Below are 19,071 nucleotides of genomic sequence, written 5' to 3'. Positions count from 1 at the left end.
CCCAAGGAGCTGAACTCCTGGGGGATAGGCCCTCAGACCCCGAGTGAGAGTAGGGGTTCTCAGCTCTCAGCGGGGAGGCCAGAGTCTGATTCAGTCTTGGGCCCCGTATGCCCGGGGAGGGTTGGTGCACTGCACCGCAGGGAAGTGCCGCGAGGCGTGACTCCCCCTCAGCCCGGTGCCCTCTCCTCACTCGGCGCGCCTCAGAGTCAATGCTGACCAGACGCAACTCGGGGACTGTCCACTCCCCTTGAGAAATCACCCAAGGATCCGAAGTCCTGGGGGACAGGCCTCCAGACCTCAGTGGGCGGGAGGGGAGCGCCGGGGATTCAGGGTTGCCGGCAAAGGATTCCCAAAGTTTTATTCAGCCCTATGTCCGGCAGGAGAACGCCACGGCACCCCAGTAGGGGAGGTAGGTCCAGTTTTTAGAAGGTCTCTCCCGTGGAGTGTAGTGGGAGGGGCTTTAATTTCTGCCCACTTGTTCAATTGTGGGGCTACAGAGCCGGTCTCATGGGGGAGGGGGACTCCCGTCCGCTTGGTGGTGGATTTTGTACCTTTTGTTTGCGTCCTTGTGATCACAACTTGCCTCAGCGGTGTTGATGTGCGTTCTTCAGCCTTCTCTCTTGGTGAGGCTCAAGTCCACCAGGATACTTACTAAATTCCTGTCCCTTAACTCTCCTTCTGGACGGGAGCCTTTGTTGAAAGCTGGCTTCAGTCCGCCATCTTGTCTCTCAGTCCCGCAAGAGATAAATTTTATAGGACTGGGTCGGTGATACTTTCCACATGCTAAAACATAAATATCCTTTGAAATTTAGGAAAATATTTGAGCATTCAGATTTTATCACCCTCCCTTTCTGCTCTCTTCCCTTTCCTTAGTCACTTGCTTCTCTTGGGGGCCAGCTTTTGTGAGTGTTCCTTCCCTCCCTCCCCTCCTTCTCTCCCCTCCTTCCTTCCCTCCTTCCCCTCCCTTCTCTCTCCTCCCTCCCTTCTCTCTCCTCCCTCCCTTCTCCTTCGTCCCCTTTCCTCTTTCCCATTCCCTCCCTCCCCTCTCTCCCCTTCTCTCTCCTCTCTCTCACCTCTTTCCTCTCTCTCACACACACATTCTTCCTTCCCTCCCTCCCCTCTCTCCCCTTCTCTCTCCTCTCTCTCACCTCTTTCCTCTCTCTCACACACACGTTCTTCCTTCCCTCCCTCCCCTCTCTCCCCTTCTATCTTCCCTCTCTCTCCCTTCTCTCTCCCCTTCTCTCTCTCTCCTCTCTCTCACACACACTTTCTTCCTTCCCACCCTCTCCTCCTCTTTCTCTGTCTCACTCTCTCATTCTTTTAATCTCTTTTTTCTCTTCTCCTTTACTGTCCTTCCTCGTTTATGGGCAAGATGTTTTCAAGTTCTAGAAATAAAAACGAAAAGATCACTAGTGCCTGGATATAGCCCCATTAGGGACTAGATATTTAGATAAATAGCAGGTTGCTTCCCAATGCCTTTGTGCAACTGAACGGGTTTTTCTTGTCAGTGCTGTGCTGTCTGTGTGATGTGTTTCACCCCCTCTCTGTCTAGACAGAAGGCAGCTTGCATTACGGACCTCTCCAGACTGTCTTGTGAACTAATAGCTAGTCAGCTTACTTGAGACCAGCATCCATCTGCCACATTACCTATTCTGGCCTTCTTGACCTTCTGACTTTACACTAATTAAATTCTTCAAAGACCAGTCTGGGGGTGGGGAACGAAAGACTCCCTTGGCAGCTGTTAAAGCTCCGGCTCTTACTCAGCTGTCTGGAAACAGCCACAGACGGCATTGGGTTACTTCTGTATCTTGGTCTAATGGCACGTAAAATTAAAAATACAAAACGTGTCTCACTGGTTGGAGGGTTACGCCAATAAGGTGTGCGGCTTGCTTTCAGTGTAACTCTCTACTGCCTGCTGTGACCCCGCTTAGAGCTTACACAGTGGAGTTTGTGTTTTGATTCTGTAATTCAAAATGTGAAATAATTTTTACTTATTTAATTGTTCTGAGTGTTGAGTTTTAGGGGGCAATACTGGGGATATTTGTTGAGATCCCAGTAGACTGTACATAGTTAAACACTTAATGTAAGTTTTAGGTTAGGATGGTGGATTGAACAAAAAAAAAAAAGGCTGTGGGACAAAAGTTGGCTAAATAAAACCCTCTGACCCCCAAACCATGTGACAGCGTGCCCTGGGATGTCATCTCAAGAGAAAAATCAATAGATAATGATCGGGCAGTTTCTTATGCAGAGTATGCCACAGGGGAAGGCCAAATCAACAAGTTCCTCTCCTGTACTCAGAGCTTCTAATCAGCTCAAAGTCACGTCAGACAAGCAGAGATAAAAGGCATCTGAAGAAAACCTCTAACATGAATGTCATAGGTGAAAATAAAAGGGCAATGTTACCAAAAAGCAACTTAGAGAAAACAAATTTGCAAAGAGTATAAAATATAAGACAAATTAAAATAAAATCTCTATTCGGACAAGAAAATTATGCATCCAAGAGGTAAAATGAAAAGCTGTTTTAAAAAATGGGAGGGGAGGACAAAGAATGTCCTTGGAATGAAAAGGTTGGCAGCAGAAATCAAGGCTGAGAAAATATCCCACAAAGTACAGCAAAGAGGCAAAGAAGGGACGTAGGAGAGAACCAGCCCCAGTCGACCCCATGTGCCTGACAGGGGTCCAGGAGAGCAGTGAGAAAAGGGACAGAAGGATTATCACCGAAGTGGTTGATAAAATAATTCAAAGAAGTTCCTAAATTGCTGTCAGTTTCCAGATGGAGAAAGCCCCCTGTATGGAAAGTGCATGGAGCAAACTCAGGGCAATCCATATCGCAGAGAGATTCAGCATCCACAGAACAAGAAGTGGGGATCCAAGTGTCCAGGAGATAGCCTCAGGTGTGTCAAGACCATCCAGGTCAGAGTGGAGCGTTCCCAGCAGTCTGCACTGGACACAGGCAGTGACACAAGACCTTCAACGTTCTGACATAAAATTACCTCCCACTTGTGATTCTCCCTTCACCAGCAGTTCAGTTTTACATGAAGATCTAGTAAAGATATTTTCAGACTTGCAAGGTCTTACAAATTTTCCCCACAAGCCTTGATAGGGGAAGTGCTTCACCGTGAGAAAACCTGCCCAGGAAGGGCAGCTGTGAGGCGGCACAGGGTGCCAAGGGTGCCCATGGGAGGAAAGGGAGCCCTGCTGGCCACAGCCCTGTGTCATGAGCACGTGAGTCCGGGCAGAGCATCGGGGACTCCAACTCCACCTGGAGCTTGGCCACATGGAGCTGATTCCTCCTCACCCACCCAGAGCTTGGCCATATGGAGCTGACTCCTCCTCACCAACTTTCCCTGCTGGCCTGCTGGCCATCCAGGTCCTGCCCACACTGAGGCCCCCAGACTCCTCACTGAGGCAAGCTTGAGATTCCTACTCCCAGCCTCGCCCACAGAGTGCCTGTGGGGCTTTTATAAATTTCCAGGGACATTGGAGTGTTTCACGGCATGCGATGATTCTTGACAGTTTTTTCTAACAGTGACAAGGTTGCCTTTTCTTTACATAACCAGATTTGTATCTGAGACCCAATTTTTTAAAACTAAATGCATTTCTTAAGGATACATACATATGTAATAAACATCCACAGAAAATCAAAAGAATTGCTATCTCCATAGAAGAAGGAAGATTGAGCTAAGGGAGGTCAGACGAGGCATTTCTAAAGTACTGGTCATATTTTATCCTTAGACTTAATCATAGATACGCAGGGATTTGTTTCATTGTTATTCCTGAATCTGCACGTTTAAAATATCCTTCTCTACGTATGATATAGTTCACAATTTTTAAGAGTCCTTTATAAATACTAATAAAAGCATTGCCTTTACCCACACTGAATTTCATATTGTTGGTTTTAGCTGACAGTTCTTTTTTATCAATTGTGTTAGGCAAACCATGTGGTTTGCAAGGTGGAAGCTGGCTTCCTTTCTGGGGGCGGAAAACCTGGGAAGAAGGTTTATGAAAATGACCCTGATTACCCAGAGGACCTAGTAATCTTATCCTTGCTTATCCTCATCATTTTATGACTTTTCACCAAGAAAATCTGGGTTTTATTTGTGTTTAACCGAGTATTAAGTATGTCCAAGAAAAATGCAATTTAGCCTTCTGGGAGATGTTACTATGATGAAATAATTTCTAGGTAACTGTAATGAATAGAATTTATCAGTAGTTTCTGATTTAGTAGTCTATTTTATGCCCTGAAGTCAAAACCTGGGGAAAGGGTGGTGCCTGTGGCTCAGTGAGTAGGACCCTGGTCCCGTATACCGAGGGTGGCAGGTTCAAACCTGGCCCTGGAAAAACTGCAACAAAAAATATCTGGGTGTTGTGGCAGGCGTCTGTAGTCCCAGCTACTTGGGAGGCTGAGGCAAGACAATCACCTAAGCCCAAGAGCTGGAGGTTGCTGTGAGCTGTGATGCCACGGCACTCTACCCAGGGCAACAAAGTGAGACTCTGTCTCTAAAAAAAAAAAACAACCCGAGGGCGGCGCCTGTGGCTTAATCGGTAAGGCGCCGGCCCCATATACCGAGGGTGGCGGGTTCAAACCCAGCCCCGGCCGAACTGCAACAAAAAAATAGCTGGGCGTTGTGGCAGGCGCCTGTAGTCCCAGCTACTCGGGAGGCTGAGGCAAGAGAATCGCTTAAGCCCAGGAGCTGGAGGTTGCTGTGAACTGTGTGATACCATGGCACTCTACCGAGGGCCATAAAGTAACACTCTGTCTCTACAAAAAAAAAAAAAAAGAAAACGAGGAAAGTAAATCTAGGAAAACTGGATTAAAATGGATCATAATTAAAGTTATTCATAAGTTTAAATGTTTCTGGAGACAGTTTTTTTTTTTTTTTTTTTTTTTTTTTTGTAGAGACAGAGTCTCACGTTATGGCCCTCGGTAGAGTGCCGTGGCCTCACACAGCTCACAGCAACCTCCAACTCCTGGGCTTAAGCGATTCTCTTGCCTCAGCCTCCCGAGTAGCTGGGACTACAGGCGCCTGCCACAACGCCCGGCTATTTTTTGGTTGCAGTTTGGCCGGGGCCGGGTTTGAACCCGCCACCCTCGGCATATGGGGCCGGCGTCCTACCGACTGAGCCACAGGCGCCGCCCTGGAGACAGTTTTTATAGTACAGATAGGTGAGCCTTTATCTGACATAAGCAATCATTTCCTGATTTCCATTCCTTACTGAAATTTATTTTATAGATGTCTTATAGGCCTTTGTTCAAGTAAGATGCTACCAGATGAAAATTCAATACTAACAGCCTGGCTCGTCACATTCCTCACAGCTTTCTTCGTTTTTGTAATGTCAGAACCATATGAGCTATGATGTTTCTCTCTCTCTCAACAAAATGTGGCCATATTGTCACTGCTATTTTTCATCCTGCTATCTGAAATTTTCCAAGAGAAAAAAAAGCTTGACAAACTTTGGGACATGGGATTAAAATTTTATCTAGTAAAAATCATTGTGACATATCAATTCATGAAAATCACTCAAAGAACATGTGTTTTCTTTTTTTGTTTCTTAAAAAGTGTATCTATTCCATATGTTCAGCTGGTCATAAACTATATGCAGGTGTACACCTTATTTTATGCATAAAAATAGTCTTGAGAGTTCATATACAATGAATTCTGTTCAGTTACATTTAAAACACATCAAGGAAGCTTGTGGAAAGACTAGTCTGAGAATTCCTTTAGAAAACTTGCTTACTTTTTTCTTCAATCTAAACCTCATCCATGTATTTATTCAAAAATAATTATAGAGTGCCTTTCATGTACAAGATGCTGTGACAGACAGACATGGTTTCTGCTCTCAGAGGTTGTATTCAAGTCAGAGAACCAGAAATAAGCTACTAATAATTACACAGTAAATTGTCTAATTGTAGCTGTGACAGAAGAATGAAGCTAACATTCCCTGAGTATCTTCTACATGCAAAGTACAGTTAGTTTCATACTTGTAACATCTGTGTTATCTTCACAGATACCCCACTAGGCGTATGTTATGCCCACTGTACAAAGGAGGAAACCAAGACTACCGCTTGGTTTCCTAAAATCACAAAGAATGGGTCGGACACCAAAGCCTTGTCTCCCAGGCTACATTGCTGAACTAAACATAAAGAGATTCTATACTGTGCATTCCGTAAAGTGATTCTGTAGTCAGCGTTACCTAGTTTGTTGTAGAAAGACAGAGGGTCTGACTTCGAGAAAGTGACTTCCTGGATTCACTCTGATGAATTACTCTTTCCTCTTTTTTTTTTTTTTTTTTTTTTTTTTTGTAGAGACAGAGTTTCACTTTATTGCCCTTGGTAGAGTGCCGTGGCATCACACAGCTCACAGCAACCTCCATCTCCTGGGCTTAGGCGATTCTCCTGCCTCAGCCTCCCAAGTAGCTGGGACTACAGGCGCCCGCCACAACGCCCGGCTATTTTTTGGTTGCAGTTTGGCCGGGGCTGGGTTTGAACCCACCACCCTTGGCATATGGGGCCGGCACCCTACTCACTGAGCCACAGGCGCCGCCTCTTTCCTCTTCTAGAGGAAATCTGCACCCTGGTTATTGCAGAAACGTTCCCTGAAGACACAGGGATCATCACATGCTTGGCCAGAAATGAGTATGGGTTGGCCACAAGCACTGCCCAGCTGTTTGTCATCTCAGGTAGGTGAGGGGTGTGGGGTGTGGGGTGCCCACAGCAGACGGACACCTGCCACCCCAGGAGCTGCCCTGATGCCTTTCATTGTGAGACAACAGCTTTGGGGCAGAGGGAGGAGGTTAGGATAAGTAGAGACACAAAAAAACAAAAGAGAGTGGTAATGCAGCAGCTGAGCACACACTGGGGCTGTTGTTTTAACTTGTGCAATCTTGGAAACAATGGAGCTGGTTTCCTAACACCCTTGTGCTGACCCAGAGTCAGTCCCTGTCAGAAGGCCACCTCGAAAGCAGAGCTGCAGCCCCTGCTCTCAGCAGTGCCAGTGCATACGATCCTGAGATATTTATACAAACAAGTCCTTGTCTAACACACCACTGAAACATCTCAAAAGGTCATACAAGATAAATCTACTTATATAAAAGGTAATGCAAGGCAAACTCAGAGAAGATGTAAAGATCTTGGAAATCAAATTTCATTGGTAATTATGTCAATGACAGCATAAAACTGATACGAAAAATAAAGCAATATTTGTATTTTTGAAATCAAATTCAAAAATGTATATTTTCGAAATTCAAAAATCTCACTAAGGTAGTGTGAAACAGTTTTTTGCTTTTTTTTTTTTAAATTTTAGTTGACTGTTTTCTACGATTACAAATGCACTTCAGGTTACTTTAATTGCCTCATCTCTATTATTCATCTTACAGAGATTGTTAAAAATCTCTCTCCAACCAAGCCTGTTGCATGTGACTCACAGTCGAGGGGTCAGCCCACTGGTAGTGAGAGGGCTGAGCCTGGACCAAACCAGAACAAGTGGCTCTCATTCAGATTCCTTTGGAAGAGCCGGACTTAGTGCTAGGTGGTAGCAGAAGCTGCCAAACGCTGGGTTTAGGCTGCTGTAGTTGTGCATGCTGTCTCATGTTAATTAGTAAAAGAGGCATGAGGGTCATCTCAGTGGGAAAATGGCTGATATGAATGAGTGCTAATGTGTTAAAAGGAACCTCGGGGTCATGATTGGGATTGTAGAGCAAGAAGGACCCGGAGTCCTGGCCTGCACAGAGGCCGTACATGGCCAGCGCCCGGGTTCTGTAAACTGGCAAATGCTGGTATATAATATTTTCATTTTCATCTGGGGTGAATCTTTTCATGATGTAGCAAACATCAGTGATGAGTACTTTTGAGCTTTTCGTTTACCTCAGCCAGCACTTTTGGGTATGTGCCGCAGCTCTGCTGGGCTCCGGGCAAGGTGAAGCCTTCAAAGAAGATACAATCTCAGTCTGTTGAGAGACTGTACCTCTCCTGCATACTGAGTTCAGTTGGGACAATCACCTGATGTAGAAATAACCTTTATTAGATCACAAGACACTCTGACTCAGGGCTTTACCTTTCTTAGCTGTAAAATACAGGGCATCCCCGAAGTTACCCTTAATATCTCCATACATAGGGAAAATGGGAAACTCTGGTTAAATGTGCCTTATTTACAACATGTTCACTACAAAATTTTGCAAAGAGGTAGTCAACACGTAGAGAATATTCTGTAGAGACCCTGTAAATAAAGGCGCATTTAGCTACAGTTTCATGAGGGGTGACTTCTGGGACACCTTGTAGACTGAATGTCACAAAGCCTCTGTAGCTGGGTTTGTCTGCAGAGACAGGCACGGTGCTCAGTCAGGCCCAGGGACCCAAGTGTGGAAAGACGGAGCTTTGTCAGCTGTTGCAGCTCTGGTGTCACTTTTCACCCAGTTGTCTTTAGTTTTCATGTGAACTTGATAATGACTCTGTAGCTGTTTCTCCACCTGTGGGCTCAGTTAGGCAGAGAAGCAGATGGCTGATTCCCAGCAAGCATGAGAATCAGAGAATCACACGAGAGCCCCATACCTACATCTCCTTTAGCAACTTAGCAGGACATCAGGGATTCTCAGAAGACCTCAGACAGTGTGAAAATAGCTTGTTGAACTAGTAGCTTATTGTTTTTCCTTTCTCCCCCCTTCCTTAGCCAACACTGAGAACTATAGCTGTAACTCAGCAGAAGAGTCCAGTGATGATCACTTCCAGCACTTCCCATCTTTTGCTCCAGTCTTGGAGACAGATTCCCCCAAGTTGGCCTCAAAGAGATCCTCTGAGGTGCGGCAGGGGAGCAGCCCCAAGTCAGGCCTGAGCACGGCTGCCCTTCACACGCAGTGCAGTTCTGCAGAGAGGGAAATCAATGGGGTCCATCTGCACCACGGAGTAAACGGGCTGATTAATGGCAAAGTGAATGATGACAGAGCACTTCCAGCACCTGCTGTCCTGCCTTCACCCAGTAAGGAGCCACCACCTCTGCTGGCCAAACCCAAACTGTGAGTACTTCTGTGGGTCTGAGGTTCATCCTCCCTGGTTAGAAAAGATCTCCTGCCTGGACTCAGCTGTGCAGTGAGATGTCCTTGACTGAGGTGACCTTGCTGCTGGGCAAGTCTTTCAAAAATACTAAAGATACCTAAAAATAAATAAGGTAAACGAGAAGCTTGGTTAGAGCTGCCTTTGCTAAAAGCTAAAAGGTTACGGCTGTGAAAATACCACATACAACATGTAGTCACTAAGGTAGGGAAGAGGGGCTCAGCCAGCTGCGTTTCCAAATGTGTCAGTAGTTTGTATTTATTTCTTTAAATGTGAGTATCAGTATGGAGATCTCTACAGATGAGAGGGGAAGACTAATGCCTGAGGACAGAAACTCTGTGCAGGTCCCGGAGGGGAGAGAAACCAGAGAGGACAAGGTTTGCCACAGCCCATGTGGCTTTGGGATTCTACAGAATTGTACATTTCCATGAGTGCTGCCTCCCTGTTTGATTCCCATTATTAGCTTGGGATGATACACCTTGCATGAGCTGTTTCCATTGGCATCACAGGGCACAGGGTTGTTATGAATGGAGCCATTACAAGATCAGCGAGAGGTAGAAATAAGCTCAAAGGTTCCATCACAGCATGACAGGCCTTGAATGACTGCCCTGACAGATGTCAGCAGAAATGTGGGAGTCATGTAGAATGTGCATGTGCTGCAAGGTCAGGGCTCCAGGAGAGTGTGTTCACCAGAACCGGGGAAAGCCCCTTCTCTTCCTGGCGATGTCTGATGTTGATTTGGGGCAGGAAGGGCTCCTTTAGGGAGGAGTTGTTCTTTGTTTCCCCAGGCCCCTGCAGCCTCCTGTCTTCTCTCTGGCATCAGCTTATTTGTTAGAAATATTAGAATTGATAAGGTCTTTAAATTAAAATAACACCTTGCATTTGTTCCTTGCTTTATTATTTATTGAAAATTGTTAGACTAATCAACTAACAAATCAGTCAGAAAGAACATCTTAAGTTAACAAAGGGGCAGACTCTTTTATAAAATAAGACTTCTAGACAATCATGCGTTGCAGTTTCAATAATCTATCACCTACCCACACTTAATTTTGTATTCTGTTTTGGCTTTTTTTGGAAGGCAGTGGTGCTACTCACCAGGCTTGTACAGGGCCGCATGAAAGACGCCAGTGACCATTCATCCCTGTACTCAGTTCTACGGAGGGGCTGAGCAGGGAAAAGGAGCTAAAACATGATGGCCTGAAAAAAGATTTACGCCCTTGCAGCACCAACCTATAAAATTAATTGCTGCTGCTGACTTCTTTCATCTATACCTTTTGAATATGTATTTGGAGTGCTTTTAACGAAACAAAGCACCTGCTCTGCTGTCTGGGGAAGAAGAGGGCAGATGTGTTCCAGGAGTAGGGCTTGACTGTGCTCTTGCCAAAGTGAAGTCTGTTCATGCTGGTCATCATAAATCGGGCAAAAATCACAGGAGAGCAAACATGAGGGGCTGTTAACAGACATTTACAGCCCTGCTTATCGCAGGATTGTCAACAGCTCTGCACCTTTATTTCTGCTTTGCAGCGATGTTGATGTGTGGTGACGGCCCTGTTGGCAGAATAACTTGGGATGCCGTGCTGAAGTGTAGATTTGAAGAGTGACAGCAGGTGCTTCTGAGTCATTTTCATTGTAAAAGGTGATGCAGAGAAATGGACTTTAGTGCCTGAGATCTGAATAAAAGGGGCTAATTCCCCTTCGTGAGGAAATTCAGGGTTAGCTCACAGATAACATCTCCTTATTCCATGTTTTACTACTGTTTTTTTCCTCAAATCTTTTTGTGTTTAAACATATTCATAGAGCATGATTTAATGATTTTCATATTGTATGATTACTGCCATTTTACTGGGTAGAAAATAACATTTGATGACACTTTTAGAATATAGATTAATTTTTAAATGTTCTTTTATAACTTTATTGGATTTTGTTTTAATCACATAATAAATGCATGTTTGATGTGACAATTCAAACAATTCAGAGGTAATTAAAGACAAAGTTCGTATTTTCTGCTTCTCCTCTTCCCACCTACCCTCTTGAAGTGAGCAGTGCTGCTGGTTTGGTGTGACGCTGCCCACTCTTTTCTTTGTGATCACAGCCTTTCCTAGAAAGGTTTGTTCATTGTTTTAACAGTTTGTCCATTGATGGAGAAATACTGTTAAGTGACATCAGCAAATAATTAAGCACGGCATCCAAGTTATTAGTGACTATTGGTAACAGCCAAGTAAAATCCTTGTATATTTCTATATTTATTTCTTTTTATACATTGGGGTAAAAATGAGATTTTATTTGCCTCTTATAGTCAACAGTGAAACACTGTGTTTTGCTCTAGCCTTTATTCATCAGCCTATGGTTGTATTCCCTTTCCTGGAAGGAGAGGCTTATATTCTTTGCTTTATGGTATTTCATACATCTTCCTCATTTGAACCTAAACTAATAGGAAGCAATTAAGAGGGCACAGTAAGGGAGTAATAGGAATCAAAATATTTACTCTTGTAATAAATTAATCTCACAATAGAGTTTGACTTTTTCTTGGATGCTGGGGTGGAAAGATCGTTTTCAAAATGGAAAATCTTTGCTTTTGGGGGTGGGTGTTCAAATACTTCCAATACTGATCATGAGAAGAGGCAAAAAAAAAAAAAAAAAAAAACCAAATGCCATGAGCTCTTTTCTCTGACTGAATTCAGCCCCATCCTCTCTCACCCGAAGACCCCACACTCTAGCCACCTGTCCTGTCTGTCACAGGGGTTTCTGAATCTCCCGTTATCTGTTTCTAACACTGTCTCTCACGAATGAGCTGAGCATAATTATTATTATTTTATTTTTAGAGATAGAGCCTCACTCTGTTGCCCTGGGTAGAGGGCCATGGTGTCATAGCTCACAGCAACCTGAAACTCCTGGGCTCAAATGATCCTCTTGCCTCAGCCTCCCAAGTAGCTGGGACTACAGGCACCTGCCACCATGCCTGGCTAGTTTCTCTGCTTTTAGCAAAGATGGGGATCTCACTTTTGCTCAGGCTGGTCTCGAACTCCTGAGCTCAAGAGATCCACCTGCCTCAGCCCTCCAGAATGCCACCGAGAGCTGAGTATAATCAAATGTGGGCTATCTGGCACATAAAGGGGACATGCACAGCACTCCTGTCCTCTGTAGGAATGTGACATTATGCTTCGACACAGCACAAGAAAAAATTAACAGTGTCATTCCATATCAAAGAAGGAACACCATGCTCAAATAATATCTTTTTTGTCGGAAAGAATAGGCATAGACCTGATTTATTTGTCCTATTCCTTTTCTTGTTCTGAGTGGACCGCATGAGTCTCTTGCTCTTCTTTTTCTGAAAAATGGTGCCTGAAGACTCAAAATTTAAAATAAATGCAGGGCTCAGTGTGAAAATCCCTGGTTGTCTTTATTCCTAGGAATAAAGGAATGCCCCTTCAAAGGGCTGGATATGCGTGGAATTCCCAGGAATCAACTCTGAGGAAAGTGGAGAATACCAGACTTAGTGGGTAGTCTGCCAAGGTCACAGAAGGGCACGGTTGAGTTTTCCCACTGGGCTCACCTCCTAAGTCGGACCAAACAATATATAGGTAACAATATGCTGCTTTCAATCTCCCTTCATTACTTCCTCTTTAAATATTCTTCCTCTGTCTTGGGGGAGAGAGGGAGGTAGACTATAAACATCAGGTAGATTGCTGGAGGGTGAATGGGCAGGGCTTATACCAGAGCAGGACAGGCCGAAGGAGATTATGCCTATTTGCCACACTAATGGCGAAAATACATGCATTGCATAAAAGTCCATGCTCTTTTAATTAGGATAATAATCAAATGATTTTCAAAATTTTACATGCTAAATCAAGAGCTTCCTTGGCTTCTATCCTAACTACTTTTCTGCTCCCAGCCTCTAAAGAAAAAGACAAACAAAAGTATCATTCTTTCTTATCTTAAAGATTTCAGGCTGAATCAGCCTTTACAAAATAATTGCATTTTACAACCTTTGCTTTTCCCTTTCTCCTTTTTCTCAGTCCCACCTTTAGACACCCAGTTGTTTGTGCAAATCTTGCCCCAAGAGAGGCATGTCCAATAAACTCATCCCTGCCGTGTTCTGAGGTGTTAGGGGTGTTCAGTGTCACCTCAGCCCAGTTCTAGGCTGACAAAGTGAAGCCATATCTTCAAAATAACAAGTAGTAATAAGCACTATAGAAATCAGAGAAAGGTCCTTTCTCTCCACCTGGGGGAATGAGAGAGGATTTATTTGAGGGAGAGAACAGAAGGGAATCACAGCCTTTATCCTTTATCAGTGACTTCACTGTGCCAGCCTTTCTATATTTGGGAGTTCCTCATGGTCCCCCACTCCTAGACACAAATTGCAGTACAAGTTGTTTCTTGGCCTGGAATGTTCTCCTCCCTGGAGACAAGTCTCCTGTCGGCCTGTCCTGTCTCCAGTGGCTACTCCTTCTGGTCTTTCGCATCTCAGCCTGGTGTCACCACCTTCCCTGGCCACGCTGTCCACAGCAGCCCCTCAGCCATTCACCAGTAAATCACCCTTATTAATTACTAAATGTCATGTGACTATTTCTGATAGTTATTTACTTGCCTGTTGCTTTGTAGCCCCCCCCCCCCATTACAACGTAAGCCCTTTGCAAGTAGGAAGCTGGTCTGTCTTGTTTTCATTGATCTGTCATCAGTACCTGATGATTAGTAGTAGATGCTCAAAAAACAATTTTTTGAATGAATGAAGCAAAAACAGACCAGGAAAGAGGGAGAGAAAGTTCTCCTGCCTTTAGATCAGCCTTATTTATTCTGCTTAACTTCCTTCCTAGAGGTACCACAGGACTTCTGTTTTCAAACCCTAGCAGGGCCAGGGTTTTATAGCACTTTTCCAGCTGACACCATTTATTATACAAGGTGAATGGACATAAAGAATTAAATAAGGGCGACACCCATAGTTCAGTGGGTAGGGCACCGGCCGCATACAGCCAGGTTGGCGGCGGCCCAGGCCAGCTGAACAACAATGACAACTGCAACAACAACAAAAAAATAGCCAGGCGCTGTAGTGGGCATCTGTGGTCTACTTCGGAGGCTGAGGCAAGAAAATCGCTTAAGCCCAAGAGTTTGAGGTTGCTGTGAGCTATGACGGCACAGCACTCTGCTGAGGGTGACATAGTGAAACTCTGTCTCAAAAAAAAAAGAAAGAAGAACCATCTGGGATAGAATTACTTTAGAAAAGAAGAAGTTAGAAGAAAGAAGTTAGAATTACTTTAGAAGTTAATTTCAACTCCTTCCTCAGTTCTCCTGTGTTCTTGTTTAATTAACATCCTACTTTTAAAGCACGGTGGAGAAAATGGGACATTTGGAAGGACATGGGGACTTTTGCAGTCTCCAGGTGCTCCCTTGCCCTGTCAGTGGCAACAGTGCAACCAGACTGCTGTTTCCTGGTGTGTACACTCAACATGTCAACACCCCAGATGCCAGACAGCTTCTGCGCTGCTGCTTCCTGCTGTGTTTGTGTTGGACTATGGCTTAAACTCCAGTGTGTGCCATGGTCAGTAGAACTTGGGAAGCTGAACGTTTTCCCATCTTTTAGCCTCTGCTAGTTAGGATTCAAAGTCTCATTGTTTGACATGAGAATATAAATGGTTTCCTAGGTTCTGGTAGAAGCCTTACCTAATAGATTAAAAAACAAAATAAACGTAAAAGGCAAATTGGAGAGAGGCAAAACAATTTGGGGCAAAATAAGTAACAAAAGGACCAAAGAGAGGTAATCATCAAGCAATTGCAAGGGGGGGGGGTCCTTACTTGTACACAGATGTATTTTAAAATCTAACACACTTACCATCCCCTCTCTGTTAAGTCAGTATCTGCTAAGTGCTGGTTGGTGCTGGGTGCCAAGAATCCAAAGGTGAAAGGGATGAGAGCTTTATTACCTTTGAGTAATCTATACTCTGTGGTCTTTAAGATCATTTTGTCAAGAACATAGATACACACATATACACGAAATTCTACACATCTTTTACCATTAAACACATTTTATAGAAGAATGGCCAACCTCTAAATCAGCTCCAGTGCAATCCAGAAGCCTTCTCTTCGAGGTTTAACATTGGGAAGAGGCATCATTTTGCTTCTGATTCTGAAGATGTAATATGCACCAGCTTCTGTTTCTGGTTAAGTGAGTTTCATTGTCTGAGAAGTCTAGTTACATAACAAAGCAGTTTGGTAACAGGGAAAGTGCAATGTGTAGAACCAGCGGGCCTTCAAAACACTAGGGAAAGAAATAGGGCAGAAAGTTTTCTCAGTTTGTTCCTGTAACCTCTCACACACACACTGCGTAAACACATTGGAGCACAATCAGTAAGGAATGTCAGTGTAAAGAGGTCCTAATTCTGCAGTCTTGGCTCTGCAGACCCTGACTCCTCATAAACGAGAGGAGTGATGACTTCCCAGTGCTGGTCTTGGATCATTTCAAAAACAACCCCTCCCTGAAATGGGAAGTCCAATCAAGGAACTTCCTGAGGTATGAGTCTTTTAACTAAGGAATAATGTTTTGATGTTGTCTTCCTCAGGATTTCTTCACATAAATATTTAGTGCTGGATCCTTAAGTATTAGGGGAATCGTGGTTTGCTGTGCGGGGGTCTTAGTGAATGTAACATTTAATTACATTTTTCTGAAGAAGGTTGAGTCCTTGTTTTTGTGGTTAGGAGTCTTACTTGGTGTCTGTGATTTCAGGGCTTGTTTTCAAAGAAAATTTTTTTCACCCAAAGAAAGCAGCATAGGACAGAGTCAGAACCTCCCCCACACCCAGGTTGGGTAACCTTGGATAAGCTCCTCAGTGCCACTGGGTCTAGGTTTCTCCCTTAGAAAGAGGGAGTGACAACAGTGCCCCACTCCCCAGGACTGTAGTCGTGTGAAATAATGCAGGCACAGGGCATACTAAATCACTATTACCTGCCCTCATTTTTGTTATTAGTAAGAGGAGATTAGCAGTGAATCTTTTGTTACTTGACTACAGGCATTGAAAGTTTCTGAAATAAGCAATTTGCAATACTTGCTAACAATTGCAAGTGAATTCTTTCTTTGTTGTGCTGGGTTTTCCTCCACCTTAAGGAAAAAAAATGGCAATGAAGAAAATGTTAATAGAAAAATCACTGGCCAGTTAGAAGTAGTTTTTGCTTTCATTCCAGTCACCCTGGAGTTTCTGGAAATTGAGCAGAGTGTCAGAGAGGAGGGAGGTGGGATCAGGCAGTGAGGGTGGGCCCTGCAGTCTGGCAGGCAGCGCTCCCTGCACAGTTCAGACTCGCGCAGAAAGCCTGGTGCAGAGTGTTTGGTGAGCCTCACTGCACCCCACAACTAAAGGCTGAAAACTAACTGACTGGTCATGCTTTCTGCTTTGAAATGCTGGAGGCCTCCAAGCATTTTGTTCTAACAGCTATAACTAAGATGTCATTAGTGAGGTATTTCTGAATTCACTGCATTTCGCCCTGTGACAGAATACAGTGCAAAGGAAAATACACCAACTCTCTGGCATCTGAGCAAACCCTGTCCCACGGTATCATGTGTATGAAGTGTCACAAGATTTCCTGACAAGGATTTTTCTTGTCAAATTCTCTTGAAATTCCAGCTTACTCTTTCTCCTAGTTACTAGTTAACAGGTAACTAGTTGACTTAGAGTTAGTGCTGTGTAGTAAGTAATTAATCAAGTCTAGAGATGATCTAGAGAGGGCTTGAATCCTTATATACAGAAGAAATTTAGTGTGTCCAGTCTGGGGCAGTCCTTAAACAACAGGGATTGACACTGAAGAACCTCCTGTAAAGAAGCCAACTTCTCCTCCACTGTGTCTGCTCCAAGGCTGGGGACATCTCTGGAAGCTCATAAGACACAGGTTTACTGGAAATGTTAAAAAGTAAAAATGAGCACAAAGTTCCTTAAAGCCAGGCAACATGAGCAGAACCCTTGGAAAACAGGATATATAAGAAAATATTTATGTATCAGCGGCTGAGGCTTAGTTCAGGCTCAGAGATTTCAGGTGCATTTGGAGTCTCAGGTCTGTCCTCGTGGTCACCAAACCGCTGTAGCTGCCTGGACTCGAAGCTGCCCACCACCTCCAGGGCAGGAAGGAAGGGGCAGACACAATGAGTTTTGCGGGGCTCCGTTTACTTCATTGTGAAGAAAACACTTTCCAACAGACTTCTCCGTATATGCCCTTGACCACAACCTGTGTCAGATCAATTTTTAATTCCCAGAAAGACGGGGAAGGTGAGCATCTGGGATGGCATTGCCCTGACTGGGTAAAGCTGGTCTTTGCTCCTTCCTGGACTCTCAAGGACCCACCCGCTGTCTGAGGGGTCAGGACTCACTGGGTGGGACAGCACCTGCCACATGTGTTCCAGGTCATTCACAGAAATTGACACGAAAGTTCAGGCTTCCAGTCCCAGTGACTTAAGTGTCAAAATGTGCTGACCGTGGTGAAGAGAAGGGAGAGAGGAGCAGGCTCTTAGGAGGGATAATGGGTGGGGAGCAGCTTTTAACATGAAAAGTGAAACATTTGAAGACAGGAAACAGGAGCTTAATCTAACTGTGCAGCAGGGTGAGGATGTGGGTTCACTGCATGAGCATGCGTGCGTATGTGTGTGTGTGCACATTTGCACATGCCTGCATCTAAAAGCTCATTTCTTCAAAAGGCAGCTTTTTTTTTTTTTTTTTTTAATTTCAGTGTGCTTGTTCATTCTTCTTTGTTCTAAGTACTCCTTTTTTGTTGATTTTCTTCTTTCTCCTGCAGTGCTGGCTGTTTTTGATGTTGTTGGTAGAGACGGGGTCTTACTCTGGCTGACTGCTGCTCATATGGGTTATGAACCTCTGAGCTCAGGCAATCCACCCGCCTCGGCCTCCCACAGCGCTGGGACTACAGGCGTGAGCCACCACCCCCGGCCCAAAAGGCAGCTTTAAGTGCTTTAAGGGCACTGTTGTAATGTGCAAATTTGGGACCATATTTGCATAGTGTGTCCAGTCTGGGGCAGTTCTTTTTTTTTTTTTTTTAACATAATCTCAAGATTTTATTGTCTTCATGATAAAACAAAAGATGATCAGAACTGTATCACTTGACCCTTTCTCTTCTTATCTCCTCCCAGTTCAAAATGCTTGCATCTCTTAATAGCTAGCATTCTCTTAGATCTGCAGTTGGGCTCCACACACTCAAGCCTCAGCACAATCTTCTTTGTAGTTTTAGCCTTTTTCCGGAAAATCGGCTTGGTCTGCCCACCATAGCCACTCTGCTTCCTGTCATAACGCCGCTTTCCCTGGGCATAGAGAGAGTCCTTGCCCTTTTTATACTGTGTCACTTTGTGGGGCTGGTGCTTGCCACACTTCTTACAGAAAGTCCGGCGGGTTTTAGGAACGTTCACCATGTTTGCGCGAGCGCTAGGCAACGAAAGCCATGCTGACATCTTAAAGTAACCATCAAAATGTGGTTAATCGAAATCAGCTGAGATTAACCCTTGCTATACAAGTTTTATAGTTTTAGCTCTTATATTTAGGTTTATAATCCAATGATCCATTTTGAGTTAATTTTTGTATATACAACTGATTTGTATATATTAACCTTGTTCTTCCAACCTGCTAAATTCATCAGGGGAGACTTCAGGAATCAGTAGTTTGAGTGGCGACATGCTTGGACATTCCCGCAGAGTTGATTGAGTAGGACAGAGGCACTCAAATCCAGGTGCATCTTCTTTTTGTTCTTAACAAGCACATTGATGGGGGCCTCCTCCTGGTAGCTCAGGAAGCCAGGGGTCTGGAGTCCAGGAAGCGAGGCCCTGTGATCCAAGGTTGAGAGCCAGACATGGGTCACGGGGTGCAGAGGAGGAAGTGTCACCTGGCCTGCCAAGATGTCACCAAGGGAAACTCTAGAACAGGAGAGCGACGCGCACCCCGGCGCTCGGAGCACACGCGCGGCCACCGAGGAGGAAGAAAGGCCGCAGGGCCCAAGAGCCGGGCTCTGGCAGCGGGCCTCTGGGGCAGTTCTTAAACAATAGGGAC

The 19,071-nt window shown here is 44.6% G+C and overlaps 2 protein-coding genes across 2 annotated transcripts in view; one reads left to right on the top strand and one right to left on the bottom strand.

Annotated features, from left to right (window-relative positions):
• Positions 1-9,013, top strand: part of LOC128585503 (palladin-like) — a 96,298-nt gene extending 87,285 nt beyond the window's left edge. The window contains exons 10-11 of the mRNA XM_053590591.1: positions 6,589-6,681; positions 8,667-9,013. Of these exons, the coding sequence (XP_053446566.1) occupies positions 6,589-6,681; positions 8,667-9,013 (440 nt within the window). The remainder of the gene's footprint in view (positions 1-6,588; positions 6,682-8,666) is intronic.
• A 9,043-nt stretch (positions 9,014-18,056) lies between these two features.
• LOC128586077 (60S ribosomal protein L36a) lies at positions 18,057-18,476 on the bottom strand. The gene has a single exon (XM_053591606.1). The coding sequence runs from the start codon at positions 18,438-18,440 to the stop codon at positions 18,120-18,122; it is 321 nt and encodes a 106-aa protein (XP_053447581.1). The 5' UTR covers positions 18,441-18,476; the 3' UTR covers positions 18,057-18,119.
• Positions 18,477-19,071: the final 595 nt, after the last annotated feature.

The sequence above is a fragment of the Nycticebus coucang genome, chromosome 5, assembly GCF_027406575.1.
Source record: "Nycticebus coucang isolate mNycCou1 chromosome 5, mNycCou1.pri, whole genome shotgun sequence".
Taxonomy (NCBI): Eukaryota; Metazoa; Chordata; class Mammalia; order Primates; family Lorisidae; genus Nycticebus; species Nycticebus coucang.
Note: the sequence above shows the minus strand (reverse complement) of the source record. Positions and strands in the feature narration are given on the sequence as shown.

Bases quoted from the DNA above. Each gene is read 5' to 3' on its own strand.
- LOC128586077 (XM_053591606.1), bottom strand. From the start codon at position 18,440: ATGGTGAACGTTCCTAAAACCCGCCGGACTTTCTGTAAGAAGTGTGGC.